The 24,628-nt window shown below is 35.5% G+C and overlaps 1 protein-coding gene across 3 annotated transcripts in view; it reads right to left on the reverse strand.

The window, feature by feature from the left end:
• Nucleotides 1–418: 418 nt before the first annotated feature.
• The window catches only part of UBR2 (ubiquitin protein ligase E3 component n-recognin 2), a gene marked incomplete at both ends in the record, with an annotated part of 56,382 nt that continues 32,172 nt past the window's right edge, over nt 419–24,628 (reverse strand). For 2 of the 3 annotated variants that reach the window (XM_081998100.1, XM_081998101.1), the window contains 29 exons: nt 419–560; nt 1,326–1,427; nt 2,123–2,293; nt 2,570–2,647; nt 3,913–3,969; nt 4,223–4,331; nt 6,105–6,235; nt 6,757–6,847; nt 7,472–7,607; nt 8,090–8,157; nt 10,295–10,391; nt 10,818–10,873; nt 10,982–11,130; nt 11,937–12,009; nt 12,584–12,681; nt 13,051–13,212; nt 14,682–14,775; nt 15,493–15,692; nt 16,385–16,566; nt 17,304–17,384; nt 17,605–17,714; nt 18,449–18,551; nt 20,499–20,653; nt 21,021–21,069; nt 21,631–21,733; nt 22,017–22,069; nt 23,339–23,463; nt 23,764–23,827; nt 24,208–24,330. In XM_081998100.1, coding sequence (XP_081854226.1) covers nt 419–560; nt 1,326–1,427; nt 2,123–2,293; nt 2,570–2,647; nt 3,913–3,969; nt 4,223–4,331; nt 6,105–6,235; nt 6,757–6,847; nt 7,472–7,607; nt 8,090–8,157; nt 10,295–10,391; nt 10,818–10,873; nt 10,982–11,130; nt 11,937–12,009; nt 12,584–12,681; nt 13,051–13,212; nt 14,682–14,775; nt 15,493–15,692; nt 16,385–16,566; nt 17,304–17,384; nt 17,605–17,714; nt 18,449–18,551; nt 20,499–20,653; nt 21,021–21,069; nt 21,631–21,733; nt 22,017–22,069; nt 23,339–23,463; nt 23,764–23,827; nt 24,208–24,330 — 3,162 coding nt within the window. Of the gene's footprint in view, nt 561–1,325; nt 1,428–2,122; nt 2,294–2,569; nt 2,648–3,912; nt 3,970–4,222; nt 4,332–6,104; nt 6,236–6,756; nt 6,848–7,471; nt 7,608–8,089; nt 8,158–10,294; nt 10,392–10,817; nt 10,874–10,981; nt 11,131–11,936; nt 12,010–12,565; nt 12,682–13,050; nt 13,213–14,681; nt 14,776–15,492; nt 15,693–16,384; nt 16,567–17,303; nt 17,385–17,604; nt 17,715–18,448; nt 18,552–20,498; nt 20,654–21,020; nt 21,070–21,630; nt 21,734–22,016; nt 22,070–23,338; nt 23,464–23,763; nt 23,828–24,207; nt 24,331–24,628 lie in introns of all 3 variants that reach the window. The other variant, XM_081998102.1, reaches the window with a different exon arrangement.

Raw genomic sequence — 24,628 nt, forward strand, 5'->3', positions numbered from 1 at the left:
GCTCAGATTACTAGCAAGGGGCAAAACACAATCCGTAATTGTGCTCTATCTAGTTTCTGTTTCAGCAGTCTTTTTCTCTTGCAGTTTATAAGAAAGATCATAGTCAGACTTCCAAAAAGAGTCATTCTTTTTTTATCAGAAACTCAAGTTCATTTGCCCAGGTTGATAACCCAAGACATTTCTGTGAAGGAAGCACAGTGCAAATTACATGACTAATAGAACTTGCTTACATAGAAAGAAGTTTACTTGATTAATGTTAAATGGTATCTTTATGAAATACATTGTAAAACAAAGATTAAATAACAGGACTGGGTTTGGTGGGGTTTTTTTCCCTCAGACTTTTTTTCCTAATTCCTCCTTTGAAAAGCTTACTGAATTACAAAAATCTTAATAAGTTCCAGTCTTCAGCAGATAACCATTATAAATGCTGCCAATCAATGCCAACTAGTGTTTGATTTGCTTCTTGTGCATGTCCGATTTCCTCTGTGATACTGTGCTGCTGCCAGAGTTTTTGAATCTTTTTAAATCGTTCTTTGCACAGATGTAGGGGATTCCCACGTCTGAAAAGAAGATAATATTAATCAGGAATGATAAAACACTGCAACGAAGCACAAACACTCAGGTGTGACTTCTATTAAATATTAGACAACCCTTTAAAATATTAGAATATGTAGATAATCCTTTAACATTATTCTCTTGTCAGAACAAATCAACAGATACTTTGATGAGTAAACTGGAGTACTACCTGGTCTGGTCCCTGATCCTTACTGCTCAACGGTTCCCTGCAGCCTTTGAGAATCTCACGTACAGTCCCACAGAAGTCCGAATGTAGGTTTTCAGCAACTATGCCATGCTGAACCAGCTCATACTCTATGATTTTTACCAGTTTCAGAAGTAGCAAGCATTAACAATATCAAGTACCCAAATTATTCTCACGGGAAGCAGAGACAGGAGTTAAGACAAAGAACTATCACATTAAATAAAATAATCTCGCAGTATTTTCACTTGGTATTAAATTAACACAGATTATACAAATAAATGCACTATAAACAAATAAAAATGTCAGCCTTATTTTCTAGGCAACTTCACAGATGCTAAAAAGATTTAAGTTTTTATACTTCAAGACAACTGGCTATAACCTAGGAAAGATCTTCCATTAAATATTTTTAACCTAAAACCACATATTAGCATTAAAATATTTGAAGATATTAGATGCAGAAATGTCAAAATAGAGTATTACCTATATAATTAAAATTAAAAGTTAATATGGACCAGATAGTTACAGAACTCCTGTCTTTAAAAGATGTATCTTTTTAAATAATTACCTGAGTCCCTGGTCTGTCTCTCCATAGTCATCAAGATAAGGAGGAGGATAAAAGCAGCCCTTTGTTTTTCCAGCTAAAAATAGCACCTGACATTCTCGTACTCTGGAGAGAAACACAGAGAAGATTTTAGGTATTGATTTTTAGGTGGATAGTTTCTCATATTTTTATAGACGCTATTTTTCCAATTCTCACCTACTTTCATTCCGTATAATCTGCAGGTTCAGATTTTTAAAGGTACTTTAAAAAAAAAAAAACACCTAAAGATCTTATTATCTTCCTGCTATAAGTCCTTGGTAGCAGTTAAAACCAATGTAGTTTCTTGTCATATTATTGGCAGTCTGTGTAAAATACTTGACACAACCATAACAAGAAAACAAAACAATTTCATTTCTCATTAATCTTTGCCAAAGTGAAAAAAGACATTATCTAACCTTTCCTTGCATGCAGGAAGACAACTAAAATGAATTTTCATGTTTTCAACAGCAGCAACAACAACAACAAAAATCGAGGTATTTACCTTCATTGTTTTGTAATACTTGAGTGGAAATAAACACACAGAGAAAACAAACTCACTTTAAAATGAAACTCAAATTTTGTATGACACCTTATCTTCAAAGAAATGACCTTATAACAAAGTACAAGGAAGCTGAACACACTCTAGTTTTTAGGCAACCCTGTTATTAACAAACCACTGCCTTTACAAACCACCCCTACAATCATATTTATAGAACTATTCATTTCACATCCACACACACCATCTAACCCAGCAATATAAGCAGAGGCGTGCAGTTCCTTACCTAAGGAATATGCCCACTCCAGAACCACAAGTGTATGTATGTGCAGTACAGGCTCCAACATCTTCTCCTTCTAATTCAGTTTGACAACAGTAACTCTGAGAACATAGCATCGTCCCACACACAAGGCACAACGTTGGGGCTCTGCTTTTATCACCACCTGATTTCGGACACCTTTAAGGAAAAAAAAAAAAAAAATCCATTGTATGTATTAACTCTAGATGGTAAAAAGATTTAAAAGTACTTTTGAACATTTATACAGTTAACAGTTATCTAGGTCCTTGCAATTTCTATTTCAGTGGAAGAGATGACAATCAATATGTGCCATTAACTTTACGACTCTATAATCTATATCTATATCTTTCTGAGGCTTTCAGATTAGAGGTTTCCCAGTTCATCAAAAGGAGCAGAAGACTTTAGGGGAGCTCGCTATAATTGTATACAACTTACGAGAAATTGGATGCTTGGTTAATGAGGCAGCTGTAGTCGTCCGGAAGGTCTATTAATTTGTTGGATTCTCTTGCATAGCTAGAATAAAGCAATCAAATTAATTAGTTATAATTTCAATGAATAATACACAGTGATTTCAAACTCATTCATGTTTTCCTGACTCATCTAAACAGCATCTGTGAATAATTCAATTTTTAAAGTTCTCCTCTCTCTCTGCCATTCATAGAGTGAAGTGGCAGCACCTAAAAAAGGAACACACAACATCTCTCAACTAGACCACCTCCAGTTTTCTTATTTTTTTTAATGAGGTTTTTTTTTACCAAATACTTATATCTTTAGAAATAACAGTTACAAGTTGGGGTTTTTTTGCAGATGCCATACACTAAGGTTTAATAATCTTCAACTCTAGGAATAATACAAATTAGACTGTGACAGAAGCAATGTACAAGAACATGCCAAGAGGAGGAAAAAAACCAAAATCACTGTCAAGTTAGACATAATGTTGGGAAGAGCAGTTAAAAATCAGCGAAAGCAAGACATGGAAAAAAACCCCAACAATCACACATAACTGGAAATGAATTACACAATCAGAGCATTCTTACTGTGTAAGATACTCTGTTAATAGCCTAGTATTCAACAGATGAAGTGATTAATGTTTGTTTTTGTCACTTAGCCTTATTGTATGTGCAACGGTGAAGGACTGACTTTATGTATTTAGCATGGGAGATCAAAATGCAGGGATATATTTTTAGTGACAGCACTGTGAACCTGATTCATTTATAATTATTTGGATAATTGATAACCACTATTTTTACCCAGCCTTTACAGAGAAAAACACCCCAAACACTTTTCTATACCCACTAAACATTAAATGTGTTCTGAATTCAAAATAATTGCTTATCAAGCAGAAATGTATGAAAAGCAAATTTTCTTTTCAGCAACTGACTCAATGTTGATTTCACAGAAGAATTTGGATTCTTTAAAAAGCCCTTCAATGCCTGGTATTTTTAAATAAAGATTATATATGTCTTCCAGCACACCTTTTGAATCAGAAGGTACAAATCTACCATAGGAAACATGAGGAGAAATGTTATGGCCTCTGATTACTACAGATCAGTCTAAATAAAACTGTAATATCTAACTCTGCCTTTAAAAATCTACTAATTTAAGCAATATTTCACTTTTCTTACAAAATTCCAAAAATCTCCTTGCTTATCCCCCAATAGCTTTATCATTCAATAGAGCAGAACTGATACTGTATTATTATAAACACCCTTTGGAAAAAATAAACTGCAACATTAAAGTTGCTCCCTTGCGTCTGCTTAAAATGTCTCCATTTTTACCTGATAGCATGTCTCTTGCCTTCAAGATATCTTTTTACTTCATTGTTACTACACCAACTACAAGAAAGAAAAAAAATTTACTTTTAACTTCATTGGATGATACTTTCCAAAAACAAGTAAGTAAAAACTCCAAGAACATCTATTCAATCATCTCTACAAACAAAACTTTTTTCTTCAAACACTTCTTTCACAATTGCTTTTCAAAGTCTACTATTAATTTCCATACATGCATTCCTGGAAGAATACTTATATTACTATCTTGTGCAGAATTCCTTATTACATTTAAACTAAGCACACAATCAGAACTTACCTTTCTATTAACGTGTTCAGAATCTCACTATTTTCTTGAAAAAGGCAAGTGAGGTTGTTTGGCAAGGAAAGATAGCTACATAAGTGTTCAAACTGGTTTGCTCCATTTACTGTAAAAAAAAAAAAGTATAATTCTCATAATTGCATTTTTTAAATGACATTAACTACAATAAATGAAAGACAGCCCTAAATGGGACAGCTATTTTTTTTTTAAACTGTATTCTCCTCCCTGTCCTAAAATGCAGTATGAAGTATAAAAGAGTGTTAGTAAAGACACCAGGCAGTTATGTTGGAAAACTGCCAGTAATGAGAAGCAACTTTCTCAACCTTCCCCTCTAAGCATGTTTAAAGCCTGGTCATGTAAGAGCCACAATAGAGAGCTCAATGGTCTTTAAAATGAAGACATACGAAGTTTTAAGGTCATCAGTTAATCGCTAGTTTGTGCTCCTTGTAGTCCGTGACACAAACCGAGACAGGTGATCAGCAACCGTATACCAGTGAAGTACACCACAGCCTCAGAAATACTGAAATTCCAAACGTTTGCAATGCTAAACTCTTCAAAAATATTATGTAGGACACAACTGCTGCATTGCCATATTCATGATACTAGTCTTTTGGTTTGAGTCCCTGGGCCTCTGCTCTCCCAACTTTCAGGACAAAGAATACCAGTACCTCTTGATGGCACTGCCTCTTTTGGTCCTGAATAAAGGACTGCAAGAAAATGAAAACGAAAGCTGTGCTCGCTTTCCTCTCATAGCCGAGTGATTCACATTTTGCAACCTCCAATAAAAACCAGAGAAGAGCAATACAGGCCAGCCGTGGGTTCACTGGGTCTTGGGGCAGAGGAATAGCTAGCAAAAGCAGAACACCCCATGCCACAGCCACCAGCAGGACATCCCTCAGTGGCTGGGACCGGAAGGGTCATCCAAGCACCTAGGACTTGAGGACCATACCAAAGTGAAGCAAAGCCTTCCTCTTCCCCTCTCCTACAACCAACTCTCTAAAGGCCCACAGACCTACACTCCAGAAGTACAGCGGCACTTTGTACCTCATCCCTAGAGTGTCTGTAAGAAAGAACCCAAAGCAGTCACTACTGGTCCAGACCATGGATTTGGGAAAACTTGTTATAGAAAATAAAGTTCAGAAATAGAGGTTGTTTGGGGTTTTTTTTTGGGGGGGCACAAATATTTTATAAATTGCTATTGTCAAATGAAAATAATCTATATTTTAAACACAATTTGTCAAGAAGCTATATATCAAGGAAACATTCTTCAAGTTCTGGAGCTGTTCTCATGTCAGCTCAGCACCACATGCCATTGTGTTTTAAACATGGGAATCCTGAAGCACTGTGAACCTACTTATCATTAAATCTGAGGATATTTCTTACAATACATTCAGTCCCTACATACACCATATGTGGAAGACAGTAAAGTATGTTAATAACATTGATTATTTGGGGTGTAACGTAACATCAGTGTATTTGGAGATTTTAATTATTAGCAGATGCTGATTTGAATGAAATCAATGCAAGCAAAAGCAGGTCTCATTTGAAAACAGTAATCAATAAACATGAAATAATCAGTATTTCACTTTTTAACAGAAGAGCACTAGTTTCTGTTTTAGGTAATCTAGAAAGGCATTGGCCTCGACATTAAAAAAATGCATTTTAAAAAGGAAACAAATTTGGGGGGGGGGTGTTGTTTTTCTAGATGTTCAGTGGGGGGTTTTTTTTGCTTTTTTCATTATGCAGATATGATTCTGCACTGGTAATAAACCCACATTCATTCAATTGGCTTCTGTTGAGAAGAGTGTAAATGTAATTTATTTTGTCCATAAACGTTTGTATCTTTTAAAAAGCTTATTTAATACAAAGCAGACAGTACCTTGAATTTCTGAGGGTGCTGGGACTCCATTTAAGTAATGGAAAAACAAAGCAGAACATCTCAGGAAAGGCATGATTCCAGCTTTTAGATTCCTCCACAGATGCCAGCCTGAGGAAATTTCTTTCAAGGCACTTAAGAGAGCATAATAAAAAAGTTTGCTTTTATTTAATCATTTCAGTTTGGGATCTATATTTAGTAAGTCCTCAGTCACATTTCATATTAAATTACTGGCTTCAGTTGAAACAAGTATTATGCAAAGTGTTTATTTCAAAGCTAACTCCAAGAAAAACAATGAAATAGAGATTCATAAATGTAACCAACTGGGGCAGTACATTAAAGAAAATTTTGCATAGGCATTTCAGATCCAAACAAGTTTTCTGTACTCAGACACTGCCAATTCCAGATTCTACACATCTGTAAACTGAGTAAAAAAAATTGTTCCAGAGCATAATTTTCATGAGCAGGTATCTTCATGAGCGCAGAGGAATTTATAGGAACTTATAGCTACTTGAAAAGTGTATGTGGAAGCAATAGGTAAGAAACAAGATGCACGAGTTCCCAAGTTAAAATTTTCATCTTTGAGAAATCTGTCAGTAGTTAATGTTGAGTCCAGAAGGGAGAAAATACTATAAAATTTTAATAAAAGATTTACCTTCCTGTAGACTGGCAAAGAAATTTATACAGTGTAAGCACAGCTACTTCCTCTTCACTGTTAGTGTTTTCTTGATCCATGCCATTCTCTTCTGAAGAAAGAGATAATAAGCAAGTTACTTCATATACACGTTTAGACAGCAAGAATGTGGTTTTTTTTAATTTTGAGAAAGAGGCCAGAACTAAGTGAAACGTTCCACTGTACTACAATATGATGCACTGGAAAAAAAGTTTTCTGCTGCACATCTTATTTACCAAGTTTATGCTATCGTCAACTGCAATGAGGTGTTGGTTTACTTGTTCAGTTGGTTGGGTTTCCTAAAAACTTGCTTGGAGTAGTTCTTTGCTGTTGGCATATGACACCTTATTCAGTTCCCTCTTGCCAGAAAATACACTGATTCCTTACTTTGCTAATGCAACTTATTCATCACGCAATGCCTAAGCCAAGACTCTGCAATAAACGCTTCCAGGCACTGCTACATTAGCTGGAAAGTTAGGATTCATGACTAGCTATGCTCCAAAATTAAGCAATAGAGACACAAGACTGAACTTTCATGAGTACAATTTATCAACACTTTCCATGGGCTGAAAGAGAGAGAACCAACAATTTTATTTGGCCGCTGTAAACGGCATACATTTACCAATAGCACCTTAGTGTTTTCCAAATACAGATTTGAAAAATCATTTCAATAAAAATTGAAGGAAAGTGGCATTACCTGTTGATGAGGTAAGTAAAATTTGTATTATGTGTGCCATAGTGACAAGATGAAACAGGTGAAGATCTCCAGTGCCAAGACTAACCCCTGAAAAATCCTGACAATGTATGGCAGGGAAAGAGAGCACCAAGCTTACCTGTAAAAGAAAACAAGAAAGCTGATATATTCCTTTTATTTTTGAATCTTCCCATTTTCTCTGCTCGTGCTGCAGCTATACCCTTTGAAGGAAGCATACCTCATAAGGCTAATTTTGAAGCTAATTAGCCAGCCATTACTTAAGGGAACAATGATTAACTATCAGGGGGTTGGGGGGGCGGTGTCTGTTTGTGTGTTTTGGGGTTTCTTTGCTTATGTTTATTGGGGGGGGGGGGGGTGTTAATTATTTATTTTAATATCCAGAGAGTATACACTCTGCCTCTTTCTACCGCTTTTTTATTTATAGATAAGAATACTTACAACAAAAAAAGGTCTTTAAATTGTATTACATAGTGAAAACATTCTAAACCTGAACATTTTGAAAGCTCTCTAATCCAAAGTAAAAGAAAGTTTCCAATGAAGTTTTGACATTGTGCCTACTGGATCAAAACATTATTAATATATATATTACAGAATACTTACCAGTAAATGAAACATGTCAATATCAAGTATACAAGGAAGATTTCCATTTTTTTCATTAGGCACCAGTGCTGAATATTTTAAAGAGAAAAATAAATTTATTAATTGAACATTTAGATATGAAAAGATTTTAGTGTACTTCAGTTACAAAATGAGAGCCACCTCCTTCATTTATGTTTCAAGTATTTAAAATAGAAATGTGTCCGTTTTGGCCAGAAAGGTGTGAATTCAAGAGTTGTTCAAGATTATTGGAAAAGACTCTTGCCTACTTGACTATACTGTACTGAAATGAAACAAACCCAAAGTAACTATAAGAAAGTAAGTGCTGCCATTCACTACTCCCAAAATGACTTTCTTTCATTGTTTAGGTTTCCAGTGGGAGATAAAATGAGACAATAGCTCAAGCTCAAAGACTAGCGAGTAAACAGAAACACTAATTGTGGACAACTGTTCAACGGGAACTTTTGCAATTTGCTGAACTTTACAAGGTTCCCTAAATTTGCCTCACGGGTTCAAAAATGCATTGCTAAAGAGTCTCTTAAATTCGTTATTTTATCTCTGTTTAAGAAAGAGCTAGGTATTGGTCTCTCCATGTCTGTAGTATTCACATTCACAGTAACCACAAAGTATTAGCCAAAGCACTCCAGCTGACAACAGAAATTCACACACTTCATAAATTCCAAGTAATGGAGTAAACTCTACCTAAAAGCAAACATAAAGTGTTTGAAAATGCTACAATGTATTTAAAACAACCAAGGCACAGTTGCAAACTTCTTCACTCCAAGCAGTAAAATCTGATTTACAATAAAAGCATTTAAACTGCAGCTATGGGAATAGTTTTCCAAGCATTAAGCTGCCAAGTTTAACACTACTATGGTCAAAAATAGTCTCATCATAATAACTTAAAAATACTTCAGTTGAAGACTGCTGCCTTGCTGGCCAGAAAATTAACAGTTGGAGATCTGTGACATTTTGAAGCTATTTCTATTAACAAACATTTCACCACCACTTAGATTTCAAATGCTTTTATTTTTGTAAGCATATAGCCACAGAACTCAACGAAAAAGTCTGAAAAATGCTTCTATCAAAAGTGTGACCAGAGCAAGGGACTTCCAAACCTAAACTTCTATTTGATGTTATATTTATGTATGAACAGTTCATGGAATGCTGACAGACCAAAGGCTAATAATTTTCCTTATTCCTAGCCTTGAAAAATAAAATAAAACCCACTTTTCCTGCATAAAAATAAAAGCAGTACAGTTGCTTCTGTCAGCTGGAGGGAAGAGGAGCTTTGAAGAAACACTGATTCAAGTCTTCATGAAAACCCAAACCATGCAGAACACTATACACTACAAAGTTCCAGTCAAATAGCTAGCAACATTTTCTCTTCTGCTTCACACAGCAAATGACTTAATCATTACCGCTATAAACTGATGTCAATTAAGTCCTGCCCTATAAAGCTGACAACTTTTTGCTGGAGTAGGTAATTTCAATTCTACTAGTAATTTCAGTATATGAATGCATTTTAAAAGCTTCCCTGCTCTGCTGACTGTAAATATATAAAATTACCCCATTTTACAATACGCTTTCAGAGTAGTCCTCTCACGTGTAATTACTGCATTAGGCTGAACTTCAGACTTTTCCCCTGTATCTACAAATGTTTAAAGCTTGGACCATTTTGGCTGTTCTCATTAAAATTCTCAACTAATATTATGTCACGTCACATAGCAAGTCCTGTCTTATCACAGATCCTACTTTTCAAAGGCAGAGAAGTTTGCAGATACATTACAGACCTCTGCAAATATCCTACTTCCTTTCAATACTATATTACCCTTAATTTCCTCCTCTTTAAAGTTGTGGTGTATCACTTCTCTTTTGTGAAGGCCCACGCTTCCTTCTCTTTGCTCTAGGTACCTTTCTAAAAGCAGCAATATACATGCTGGGAAGAATCAACAGAACTGCTTCACATGAAAACGTCAATGCTTCTCTTGAAATGTATCTTGGAACTGCAGACCAAAAGAAATGTCTTCTTTTTCCATGGTATGATGAAATATGTATAGGTACACATGTGAAAATACAAGCTCTTGGTCTATTACTTAAAACCACTATATAAAACAACCTTCTTGTAATCAAGACTACCAATAATTCTGTAAGCATCTTTCTATATCTGTGTCTCTGTAAAAAAACAGAATAAGGTGGTGAACTTACATGCTAATAGAGTACAAAAGTGACCCTGTACTGCCGAAAGAGATGAAACTGTCCAGTGAGCTGCTGCAAATCTTGTTAATGATGTAAGGCAGTCATCCTTTAAAAACAAAGAAAAAGAGACACTGCCACAGTTAAAGTTCCTCAGTATGAAAAGGTCTTTTGACTTGCAGCATTCTTTTCAGCCCCCATCAGCTGCAGTTTATGGAAGCAGTTTGAGTGTTTAAGTATATGATATTTATGTTTATGCAAATATACAAGTTTCTTTCAGTATTCTTATTTTGACTGTTACCATGAGAAACCCTGGCCTTACTAAACTATGCATTTATAGAAAAACACACATAACAATTTTGCTAGATTTTATTTTTAAATAGATTAATAGTCAGATACTGATTGACTAAACAGTGGGATCCAATAAATACAACTATTAAATAACTATAAGTTAAAATTTAGATATTCTGCATAAAATAAGCACAATTCCCTCTTCTTCCACTGATTCAGACAGGAATTGCTACTTGATCCTTACCTGTCGACAAGGTAAATGACCAAATAATGGTTTATCTTCATCAGCTAAAATTCTTTCTGGAAAAAAAAACAAAAAACAAAACCACAAAATATTTCAATGCTGTGATTTTAACTAAATTCTAAAATTCACATATAAATGAGCAAATTGAATACATTAGTATGTACCTATAGCCTGTATTGTGTAAGCACAGCTTCCCCAGCACATTATAGGTACACGTGGATCTTCTTCATTTGGATGAACCTTCAAGCCTACTTTGTATGTTGCTGTACCAAAAGTTGTCAACATCTCTTTTATACTCTCAGAATAAGGATTCCTGAAACAAAGAAAACTAAGCATTACTTATTCATTTCTTCTCCACTGGCAGCATAGTACTTTCAATGATGAGCATTCACATCATAGCTGAACACCTGCATTTTTAAAATTTAAGTGAGAACTCAATTATCTTTCATTGTATCTGGTATTCTGTGATAGATACACTCCCAATTATTTTTTTTATTATCTGATTGGAACCAATCTCATTTTTTACCATTAAGAATATCCAGTCTTCAAGAATAATATAGTTAAGACTTAATTAAAAGAACTGTGTGTGACTGATGGCAAAATCTGTCACCAGCTGGGATAGGTGTCTTGCACTTTTGCCTGCAGTTGGCAGATAAATGTCTGTACCACATAATGAATTTCATTACTTTCTCCCCAAGTGAAGAAGGGGTAGACTCAAATACAAACATACCATAGTAGCTGAAACTACGTATTAATATACTCTCCATTTCAGTCTTTCTCGATGGTTTACTCGTAGTGCTGAGCTATAATGGATGAGTCCTTCATCCAGTTACAAGCAATAGGGAAAGAAAGCTTAATCCTGATGTTGAAATTTATACAACAGTAGTGTCTTCTCTTCATATCCATGTATCCCATCTGCCTCAGAGCCTACTGCATTATTTGCTACTTGTGGGTTGGACTTCAATACCACCATAATAATAGGATTAACTTTCCTAATTAAGGCAAAATTTGTATTTTTGCCTTCATTAGTGAGACCTTACAGTGCAGAAGTCATGTTCTATTTTCATGTTACCCTTTCATGATGAAGTTTTAATGATTTATTAAGATGTAAATACATACTTCGGTTTGAAATCTGGTCTAAATCCTTCAGGTAATTGCAGCTGATCCATTTTTTCTGAATTACCAGAATTGCCTGTACAAACAAGATGTAATAAAACACCGATTATTTACCTATACATAATTTTTGCATTATAAAAAAGTGCAGGAGCACATCACCAGAAACTGAAATTTCAAGCTACTCTTGCCACCATCTCTCGACTCCACTGTGACAGAATCATAATACTTGGTCTTTTTCATGAATTGGGGTTGTTTAGCCTGAGAAAAGGAGGCTGAGGGGAGACCTTATTGCTCTCTGTAACTACCTGAAAGGGGGTTGTAAGCGAGGTGGGTGTCAGTCTCTTCTCCCAAGTAACAAGTGGCAGGACAAGAGGAAACAGCCTCAAGTTGCGCCAGGGGAGGTTTAGATTGGATATTAGGAAAAATTTCTTCACCAAAAGGGTTGTCAAGCATTGGAACAGGCTGCCCAGGGAGGTGGTGGAGTCAGCATCCCTGGAGGTATTTAAAAGACGTGTAGACATGGCACTTGGGAACATGGCTTAGTGGTGGACTTGGCAGTGCTAAGTTAGCAGTTGGACTTGACGATCTTAAGGGTCTTTTCTAACCTAGGTGATTTTCACATACAAATGTACAAATTTCTTCAGACTTACTTGCACAGTCTTCATCTCGAAGTAAATACAGCGATTTTATTCGCTGGGATATTGTTTTGATCCACTGAGCTAGGTTCGGTTGGCCTGAAAAGTCTAACCTGTCCAAAAATACATATAAACAGAATGCACACATTAGCAAAGAACAAACTATATACAGAATCAGTATTTCATAGGCATTCCATGTTCTTCTGTTTCTCAGCAGGCTCTTCCTCTGTTGCTCACATATTTTTCTATCCTCAGTTCTTTTCCTGCAGGTCCTACACTTCACTGTCCTCTCATACGCTGAATTCCATACTACACAATAACCAAGGAACGTCCATAAACCAAAATAAGCAGGTAGGCAATCCATTTGACGTTATCAAAACAGAAGATAATAAACATTTTGAAAGGGGTTATTGAGGTGTGGCTTGTTCAGGATTTTTTTTTTTTTTTTACATTTATCAAGAACATTTATAAAGCAAACAGACCTGTTAAACAAAACTCTTGGTGGAGGAAGCAGAGGAATAACAGTGTTGCTTAAACATTCACAGAGTGGGCAAAGAAATTCACCATTTTCTACATCATAACTTGTGTGTACTCGTAGCCTTTGTTGTCTTCGTTGCTCTTTTGCTTGGACAGCATCAAAATACCTTTAGAAAAGAGCAAAAGATATTAGTGACAAATTATTAAAACAGTACTTTAACATATAAATTAATGAATTCTCATGAAGAGACTGCTTTGCCTTTTCCCAGATATACATAAGAGAATTGCCTGAAGCAAAAAGCTCTACCTTCTGACTGATAAAGTATTACTAACTGCAGCCTATCCCCATTTTATGGCAGCCAAAATCCCCCAAAGTGCTGAAGTTCACTGGGCTGTCAAAATCACATTTAAGTCTGAACTACAGCAATTTTCATTTAGGGGAAGAAGGGTGAAGGGGAGAGGTAGAGAGAATGTTGAAGGATTAAAAAACAAGAAAATTCTTCAGTTTTGCCTAAAATTTTAAGGGAGGTGCCATGAATATTATCCATGTGCATATTTCATTACAGGTCACAGTGGAGCAGCAACTGGAAAAACTGGTGGCTTATCTCTGAATGCTACTTGAAAGGGAACTGAATTCACTGCTTAGCTAAGCGTAGCTGGTATTCCAGAAGCCTCTGGGATGGCTTATAGCATGCCCAACAATGACCCAAAAGCAGTCTGAATACAGGCATCTAAAAGACATTTCCAGGAGTTAACAGTAACCACAAAGGACTGTATATGAGCTACACAAGATGATGAAGAACACATCTTCAGTGAGCAGTGATATCAAAGACCACAACTGAAACCTGCACTAGGATCACCATGTGGTTATGGCCACAGAATCTCTGGGAGCTCCTAACAGACTTACACACAAGGCAGAACTTGAAATCAGGCACATCAGGAGCCATGGCCAGGATCAAAACAAGCGCCTAATCGAAGTCAGAGGCTTCAAGAGCTTGCATGTGTCACATGGCATTGGCACCACATAGCACTAATCAAAAACCCAAAAATCAAACTCCAAAAATCAAAGATGAAAAATAATTGAAAAAGGTTTTATAAAAAAAACAAAACTAAAAAAGGATAAAATTGAGTTTATGTTGAAGATAAGCCTGAACTAGGTTGCAGATGTTTCTAGTTCAAACTAAAATTGATAGAGGAATTAAGAGTGCAAGGGATACACTATCATTTAAAACTTCAGTAGAGAGCACAAGAAGCAGCAGGAATATGTCTATTACTGAACTGCAAAAACCCGCCAAAAAATCTGAGCTTCAGTGTTCAGGTATCTGTGCACCGCAAGGGATTATGCACAGGGACAAACAATCAAAAGGAGTGAAACCTGCCACATGTGGATTTGGATTCTTCTTTATCAAGATGACAGATAGTAAATGAAAATTATTTTCAACATGTTTACAATATTTATTATAATGATTTCTACTTTCCTTTTTATCCCCTCAACAGAAAACTGCTTTCATTGCTTCATGACATTGATTTTTAAGTTTACTACATGGTATTAATTTTGCCATTAAACTTAGTGCCGTTAGGCAAACTGATGGCATGACATGCTATTTGGACTAAAAATTTAAATATAGCGTTTTACCTTTGCCAACAATGAGCATGCATAATATGCCCACAGCTACCCGTGTGTGTTCCACATGACAGATCTGGGTGCATGAGTAACGGGTCATACTTTTCTGTATTTAAAATAAAAAAACCAACCTTGAAATAAACATTTATCAAGACTCAACTGCTGATAAAATGTTACAGCATTGTGTCATTTTGTTTTGAATGCACGTATTGTACTTAAACTTCAAACCAAGCTTTTGGAGGCTCTGGGCCCTGGTAAAAGTCCCCAAGAACTTCAGAGTAAGAGTCCAAAATGATTCAGTGCAGAAGTTCTCTATGTGTTAACATATATAGAATCCAAAGGAACCTTTATAACAATGCCATTGATCAAAGAGTGATCTGTTTCATAAAGTTACCTAAATCCAAGCATTTTTTATTATCATCACCACTAAAAGGCATTTCAGATTATATAACTGAGAGGAAGGAAATATATATCATGTGTTTTTACAGCAGTACATCAACACCTCCTCTCTCTATAATGTTACGGGCGTAGTTTAAGAACAAGCACTTCTAATTTTGAAGGGTTTTTTAATAGTTACAAATAATTTGTCACAAATAGCTTTCAGAATGTTTGGTAATACTTTTCTAAATCATAATGTAAAATCACAGCAAACACATTTCTACCTCACTAAAAATACGGGAGTTTTGCCACTGATTACAATGAAGTCATTCAGAACTATACATAAACATAAGAAGGTGATACTGCTGTCTCAAAAGAAAGCATGCAGCTGTTACAGCGACTCCAACATCCATTAATATTAAAGACAAGTATAAGCACTACTTACCAGGGTCTGGAATAATTTTGCTTCTATTTTTGGACAACACAGTTGATCGCTGAATAAATGCTGCCAAGACCATAGCCCTGCTGTCCACTTTAACTTCTTGTTCCTCCTGACACAATATACACATAACAACCTGTCTGTGTTCAGCTACTCTAGTTTGCTCTGGTCCCAAGGCTGTGAGTTTTGCATCTGAAATTACAGGGCTAGAATATTCAAAGAATATTAGTGAGCAAATTACTTGAAAAACATTTCAATCAGATCATTAATTAAATAGGATTAATGAGCCTTCTAGTTTTATGATAAACACTTCAATAAGCACTTCAACTTCTGACAAAACAGTAGTTTTGGCATTTATACAACAATATCTAATGTCCCCAGAAACAGTTATGCAAGAACATGTTTTCCATAAAATTCCAGTTTAACATAGAAATTATACCTGCAACCCTCCATCATCAACATCCCTTAAGTTCCTGACAAACTCTGAAAACACTCTCCCCTTCCCCACAAAATCATTAGCATTTTTCAAATAATATTTTCAGCTACATGTAGATTTTCTTTCAGATCCTCAACAGACAAAATCAGCTATTTCCAATTTACAATGATTAATAGTATAGTCTCTTCAGTATTATTAACCATTTACTGGATGATTTTATACAAAAAATTATTCGACTGTTGATGCTGAGCACTATGAGGATGGGATGAGGGACAAACCAATATTTATCCCACCATCTTGACAGTAATGGGGAGGAAAGCATTCCCTTTACTGCTGCTTTTTTGGTCTTAAATCTTCTGAATAGTTTTCCATCAAGACTAAAAAAAGGGCTTTTTTGAGCAGTAACAATAGGACAATCTGACGTAAAGTTGAAGGGAAAAAACTTAAGTAAGATTCCTCTACCTATTGTCATGTACTCCGGAGGTTGAAGTATCTAGCTCCTCCAACGTTTGCTGAAAGAGTTCTTTGTTTTCATTTATGAAGTGCCTCTGCATCTCAGACATCTGGGCCATGATCTTCTCCCTGCGCAGCCTGGCAATCTCAGCTTTTCGCTTCCTTTCAGCTTTGTCTTTATCACGTGAACTCTGAAATTGCATTGTTCACTTAGTCATTTTTAAAATCTTGTTACAACAGATAATTTATTTTAGCTACTACGTGTAACTTGTACTAACCTCTAAACAATGAAAATGCCATAAAAAGACAAAGAAAACAGTCTACCAAAAAAGTTATTTTGTGCCCTCTTTTCTTTAGCTCATGTTCAATGCCAGATAGAACTGCAGATCCAAAAGGGTATCTCTCCCCCTCAACCTTTAACTGTATTTTGTATTTCTCTTCCCTTTGAGCATCCATAAGATAAAAAGCTAAGCGACAGGTCTCTAGTGCTACTATTCTTTCATGTTAGCTGTATACCTAAATGCACTACAGTGTAGCACCCAGAATGCCATGTCCAGCTAAGACAATCAACAGAGCTTATTTGGAACAACCTGCATGGTAAAAGAAATGGCATCGGTGCATTTTCCACAGCTTTCCAAGGAGTCTGAAATTGTGGGGAGAACAGAATCTTTAAATGCTGTGATCAGTACTACAAACAGTTCTAAGCAGTAAACTTGCCAAAGATTTGGTAAAGCAAAGTAAAAATAGTCTGGGGACTCTCCCAAAAGGTCTTTCAAACAAATGGGTTTGATCTGTAAGTCGAGACAGAACTAAAATTTCAGGAATCACTGACATTTCCCATCTTTGATTTAGGTCTGCAATTAGAAACATAGTCCTTTGCTAGTCACAACCTAGACCTGTTCCAGATCAGCTAACCACTTGTTTTTACCTCCTCCATAATATTTCCTTCCGTCTCAGCCACAGGACTTGTAGAAGAGCTTTCTCTTAGTTTCTTAATAGTATTAAAAGTCTGTAAGGAAAAAAAAAATACTTAATTTGTTTGTGACATGTAAATATAACTCTGCATACTATAAAGCTGGCCAGATAATGTGCAGTGTCGGATTCTGGAAGAGGAAAAAAGTATGCACAACAAATCAACATGGGAAATAAGGAAATCATGACAATACAATTAGGAAAGTTTCAAAAATATTCGTTCCATGATTTTCAGCAGTTATATAAAACAGATTTACCTTCAATATCCATCTGATCATGTCCTTGTGCACTTCCAGATGAGGTGCGTTTTGCAGTGTTTCTAGCATAGCTAGTATACTAGGGGAATTATTGGGTGCCTCTCCTGGTCCTGAAAAAAAAAATTACAACAACGATTACACTGTTACCTGAAACTAATCACTTACTACCATTAAAAACAACAAAACCCAAAAAACAACACTTGCGTATGTTCAGCAGCTGAAGAATTCCTTCAACAAATAGGCACAATATGTAACTTCTATTGCCCTCCCGCCCCCCCAAACACTTTCATGAATGTCCTCTAAATCCTGAAAAGTTAGAGGAAATAATCTTAAAAGTCTTGCTCACTGGCTATATTTTCTTACAAGACAAATGCACTGTATATGCTTCCTGGCTGTTTTCATCCTGGCGGCTGCCATGCAGAACTTCCATTTAAAATAGGTGGGAAATAAAATATTGGAAGAGTCTGAGCAAAACTATAGGCACTAGTCCAAAGATACAAAGGAGAGTCAAGATCAAAAGACCATTTAAGAACTACAGTTTTTGCAATTGTAGCATGAGATCGTGTACGGCAATCTTTGTTGAGGCTCTACTTAAAAATATTAAGAATCAGATTTACTGGGAATTATTCAACTTCTGATTTCTCCTCTAGAAAAGGCCTTTAGTATTGCTACTATCATAGAATCCACACATACGTAAAGCACATATGTATAGTCAACTTGGTAAAATTTTGATAGATAAACAAATACACTCTTCTGGTAAATAATGTTTCGCAAGAATAAAATATGAGATATTGGCATTTTCAGTTATTTAAAATTTGCTATACATTTGAAAAGAAAGGCATACTTGATATTTTCTGAGTGAAGGTAAATGTTACAACATTCTCCTCACTGAGATTCTCCAGATGTTGTTTTTCTTCTTGTAGTGCCATTCCAAGCAAATGCAAAACCTAAGTAAAAATTATAAATTTTAGTTCTTTTCTTAAATAATTCATACAATCTCTTTATATAGCTCGGGTAATTCATTAAGAGACAGAGAAGTCATAAAAATATATTCTTATTAAATAATTTTAAGTTATTTCTATATACATAATCCCAAAGCTAGATTACACAGGAGTAACTGTGTGTTTACAAATTCTTGAAACTTTTCCAAATAAACACATTATACCACTTTCATCTTTTGGTTTGCTGTCCTGTGTATTAAGTAAGAAGTCACTTGCTCCTCCCTAGCAATTGCATCTCGTTATCGCAAGTCTCTGGACAGAAGCATGATGCTTACTTTAAATCCTTTTTACATAAAAATTTAACTGACAAGAAGTTAAAATGATTAAATTAAATTTGTTCTACCACTCTAGAAACACATTTTAAAATAATGCTAACTTTCAGGTCAGTAAAAAGCTGTAGTTGCCTTGAACTTAAAAACTGAAATTACCCTATTTGGCACTAAAGTAGTCTGAATGGCATTTTAAAGCTGAAATACTTAAATCTTGGTAGTGAATTCTGTGATGCTGAATCAACCACTTTTGCCACCCCATACAAATGGCAGGATGCTCTAGACAAAAAGTATTACTGAATGTCTGGAATCAACACTGAAACCCATGTAAGGAATGGGTAATGACCAGAAAATCTGCATCAGAACTGCAATGCAACAGTCCAAGATAACTAAAGTATCTATAAAAAAAAGTGGTAAACCCCGATTTGAGTCTTGAAGTTTTTTTAATAAGTAACAGTCAATTTTTCCTCAATCTCTCACATCTAACAAGGTTGCATCAGATACTAGCCACCTCTTCCAGATGTTTTGTATCAACCTCTGTGTGGTGCTTCCAAGACGAGAGTGGTTAAAACTTGGGAACAATGCAGTCCAAGTGCACAGCACTGGTGAACACAAAGCACTGTTTCTGAGCAAGTGATAGGTCCTCAATGAATTGCACATTTTGGAGAACACCACAGAGGTACTCAAATGGCTGAGCATGTTTTAGTTCAGTTTCAAAAAAAAAAAAAAAAAATCTTATTCTATTCTAACAGTTATTCCAAAGCCCAGCATTCTCACATTACCTAAATGTGACTACATTTGTCAATTTTTGTTATGATTTGTAATACTGATATGTTGTTCCATTTTCAACTTTTCTTGTATTATACAGAATTGCTAATGTTAATTTAAGCTTAGCTATAAAAGGTAATATACACTCAATAAGACTGAATGTCAAAAAATTAATACTCAGTTTCAGAGCTGGGTTTTTTATTTCAAAATGATAATTAAAAAATCCATCAGTATTTTTGAAAAGTTTGGCTTTGGACACTAAACCAACAATCCTGACCAATATGAATAGCCCTCTGATGGCAGCACACCCCAGAAAATGACCATCATGGACAACAAAATCTACAGTAACCCTCCAGGTTTCTAAAGATCATTATAAATAGTGAGGAACAGAGCGCTCCGTTGAGTTTCCCCAAACTGATACATTTTCAAGTTAGAAAATTCTTTTCTGTGCTTTTATGATTTTTTTTTTCCTAAAGTGATTTAGCCTAAACTGAAAACAGGCAAAGGAACATCTAGAAAAAGTCAATGTGCTTTACTTAATATGCAACAACTCAGATAAACTGGTTCTCTACCACAATAAACACTATTTCAACTGATTCAAGCAGAATTCTTCCCTCTCGTGGGCATCCCATTCGAAACTTACCTCTGTCTTCCATTCACTTTTAAAAACAAATGGCATCAGAGGCAGAGGGGCTTCCCTATTCTTGTGCATCAGAAAACACCATTTATTTCCCATTCAGAGTATTCTGGATATGTTACATACCAAGTAAACAACCCAAATCTATAAGCCCACTAAAATGCTAAAATATATATTCCTTCCTTTAGGATAACCATAATTTTAAATAAGGAAACATACCCTTTGCAGCATGGACTCTGACCAGGCATAGCCATTGTGTTCTACTGCCCACTGCAGTATAGTTCCCATAATGCACAGCATGACATCAGACTGCAGAATATTAACCAGACTTGCAAAAAGTGGGCAGAAAGGAGGAAGAGCTGGTGGTGGAAGTGCTGAAAGGGAAATGCATGTTTGACATTTCAGCAACTCTAAAATTTGCAAGAGCCACATAAAATGTGGCTTTCAAACAGCTTAACCCTCTACAGTATCCAGTTGCTTAATAAACGGTATTACAGATAACAGGCCATAATATTTAACATGGCTTGCATGTAACAGAAAAGCCAAAGGAATAAGCCTTTCAGAAGGCTGGTTCCATGACAGATCAGATTCCTGCCTATAACCAAGGAGACATAAGGGAAATTGCTACGTTTTCCCCAGTTTCTGGCTAGCCCTAGAACAGGACGTTACACTAAGTGTCAGGGCAACACACAGTTTGACAGATGCTTCCCTCTTCTCCCATCTTCTCTCAAAAATAAATACCTGTATCTTCTCTGTTCTGTCTTTTCAGCTTTCTTTGTGCTTCCTCTGCCTGAAAGAGAAGAATGATGCCAATATTACTTAAAACCTGTACAAATATAAAGCTAATAAAAGGCATTCATACTTTATTACATTGTTACTGGTTTTGCCCCTTTTCCCCAGCCTTAAATAAAACAGAAAGCTTCTATGTCTCTTCAGTTTGTCTTACATTCTACTTGCCAAGTAGGGCCTGCATCTTCAAAAATCAATCTTTCATCTTAAGTTAGCCTGGATTCTTTTTCTAGCATAAAATTGTAAGACAAGTCTGAGCTAAAATGGTAATTTCCGTAATGGTAAGTGAAAATATGGATTGTTTAAACATTTTCAGTAAAGTAAGACCTAAGAGAGGGCACAGATGAGCTCCTGAAGCCCCACTGATTTCAGCAGCTCTGTACAGGGCACAGGATCCAGTGGCACAGGAATCACTGCCAAAGTCTTGGGCAAATTTTGTCAACCTTCTCAAATAACTTAACTTTTAACCAGCTGATAATACCTCCTCCCACAATAAAGCTCTGGAAAAAAGCAAACCAAAACTGACACGAAATAAAGCCCAGAAAGTTAAATTACTAGGTACCTTTGATTGCTCTGCCCTTGAAAAGTGATAGAAATACAGATTGAAGTTCCTGGCACATTCTGGCTTTAGTTCATAGAGCCCTCTGCCTGTTAATCCAGGTTTCCTAAAAAAAAAAAAAAAATAAAAATTTAAATATATATATAAAAAAACCCTTCTGTTCATTAGTTATTAACATCCAAGCACAAAAGGTTATCTAGAACAGCTAAAGACCACTGCTCAATAGGCATTCTAGAAATCAAATAAGTAACAGTATTAAGAATGATGCACATGAGTAAAGCCATGGGGAAAACAGCATGACCCAGCCCCCCCTTCTTCTATTCTCTCATTTTCACTAATGTAGACATTCCATTTTTAAAGCTGAAATATTAGGAGAGAGGGAAACATACTTGAAACATGCCACTTCTTCAATCACACTTTCCATTCCTGTCTCTCTGTTCTCCTGCATTGAGTGAAAGTGCAAGACAGTGTGTTACTGTAGTTCTTGGATTAAACCCATTCAAATATCATACAACGCTAGATAAGAACGCAAAATGAATGCAATACAAAGCCATTTTACTGGCACTCAAGAGAATGCTAAAGCATGTAACATGAAAATGCATTCAGAAATAAAATCTCTGCAAAAAGTATTTAAAAAAAAATCATGACATTTTAAGTGCTTAATTTTTACTGTTTTTCCCTGTCAGAATAAACTTGGATGTAACAGCTTACCCAGTGTATCTTAGGAGCAAACAGTCAATATTTCTGGTTTCTAGGCCATTAAAATGAAATAAATATACAAAAGCTAAAAATACAAGTCACTGAAAAATGGTAAAACAACTGCAAAAGGCACGAGAACTCAGCTCAAAATATGTAGCACTCCTTCATACATAAATTACCTCTTAACATTCCCATCCCCTTCCTACAATACATAATCACAGCAGTTAACAGGGCAGGGAAAAAGTGTTTAAGACTGACAATACAGCTTAGAACTCTAGCTTATATCCTTTGCTCTTTTGTCCAACCTTAATATATTTAAAACAAAATCGTTAATGCTACTCTAAAACTTGACTTTTCAAATTGTTTAAGTTTAGAATATTTAGAAACAATGAAAAAGTTTTCAGAATTTATCATTAAAAATACTACCAATACAATAGATTAACTTTTGAATTCTGACTGCCTTCAGAAATCATGTTTTGAAAGATTACTTCAAAAATATTCTTTAAAAAAAAGATTAAGCTTTGCTATCCTACAAAACCACTCGTATCAGAATGCTTGAACGCATATGAAACATTTATGTACACAAGTCATTATATTTTGTCCAATTCCATGTCTGTTCAATTATTGTTAGGCTTTAAAATATAACAGCTTATATTTCTGGATAGCTCCAACAACCCACTATGCCATATGTCTATTCAGGGTTTACAAGCAGACTGCAGAGACTGCCAGCCAGATGGCCTGATAAGAAACAGTATTAAAAAGAGAAAAGAGCCGAAGAAGCTTTCAGGCTCCTGGCTCTTTCATATGTTGTTTCTTTTTCTGTAGCTCTTTCCTACCTTCTCCATGACAACTATTAATCTGTACTCATGCTAACCTTACTCTTAGCATAATCAGGCCACTCCCGTTCCCCCCTTCCACATTAAGTGGCATAAACTTGCATGATAAACATTTTCAGTAATCAGCCTTACAAAGCTGAAGCTGCTTTCCACTCCCCTGCCCCCAAATTACTTACATCTTCAGGTAATGCCTTCACCAATTCACTATGAGCCATTGGCCTGATGCTCAGCTGATGGATGATCTCTCGCTTGATTTCATCTGTTGCATTTACCTGTCCTATTCCTGGACTGAATCTTTCGCCTGTAAAAATAAAATATAACTTTTTTTGGAAGGATTTTAAACATTCCTTCCTCCTCTTTTGCAACTTAAAGCAAAAGACTGGAAAATAAGTCTCTTCTGTGAAATCTTGTGCTCACTCACCAGTGTTCAAAAATTCATTATGCTAATCTAAGATAGTTTCAAGGCTTTTCTCCTATGAAAGAATTCAGAACTACAGAAAGTTCAAAATCGAACTGAACTTGAGATTACAATGAAGAATGCTCATTCCAGACCATTAAAGAGACTAAATTTTAAAATTAATCAAATGTATTCTGAACTTACCAACAATCATTATAATGAGGTATAGCATCTCTTCTATAAGAGTGTTATTTTGTTGAACAACATCCTGAATTAAAATAAACAAAAAAAGAATTTATATTTTGCAATTAAGGGTAAAAGAATTATTCCATATGCTGAAAGTATTTTTTCAGAGCTTTAAAACATTGCCTGTTTTCACCCTTAGCACTCCCAAATTAAGCTATGCTGTAATGCGATCACGACTCCCTTAAACTTCTTAAGCAATGCAAAAATTATGCATCAGTTTCTGACATTTACCAGATTGACAGGTAAAAATACTTGTGCATATTTCAAACTGGTCAAACTAAATTAAAATAGGATGGGTTTTTCTTTTTTAATCAACAAATTGCACAGTCTTGGTACAACAGCATCTGATACACTTTTGAAAACAAAATTGCAGATTTTCTATTGCAGTAGGACATAAAATACCTTGTTAGTATTTTCTGTGCTAAATCTCTTGCCATAGTCTGGAGTATTAAATATCTGATACAGTTCAAAGCGACTCAGCATTATCATCAAGAAGTGATTTGGATCCATCATAGACACACCTGTCTATTAAAGAAAAAAATTATTATAATCAGAAAATAGATTGGGTGTTACAGCACGTTTGTATATTTGTATACAATGTCCACAGTATATTCTTCATGAAATTCATTCCTCCCTCTGTCCTGGGCATGAAGATTTAATTACTTCGGTTTCCTCTCTTCGGACTCCAATAACACAAATGACAACACATTTGACAAGCAGGATCTTATGCATTATCAATAATTTCTTTTAAGCATAAGATATTCAGGATTATTAATTTTATCCCTAATATTTCAGTGAAAGACTTTTGGTTGCTTGATTTTGT

The sequence above is a fragment of the Phaethon aethereus genome (genome assembly GCF_964289735.1).
Source record: "Phaethon aethereus genome assembly, chromosome: 3".
Taxonomy (NCBI): Eukaryota; Metazoa; Chordata; class Aves; order Phaethontiformes; family Phaethontidae; genus Phaethon; species Phaethon aethereus.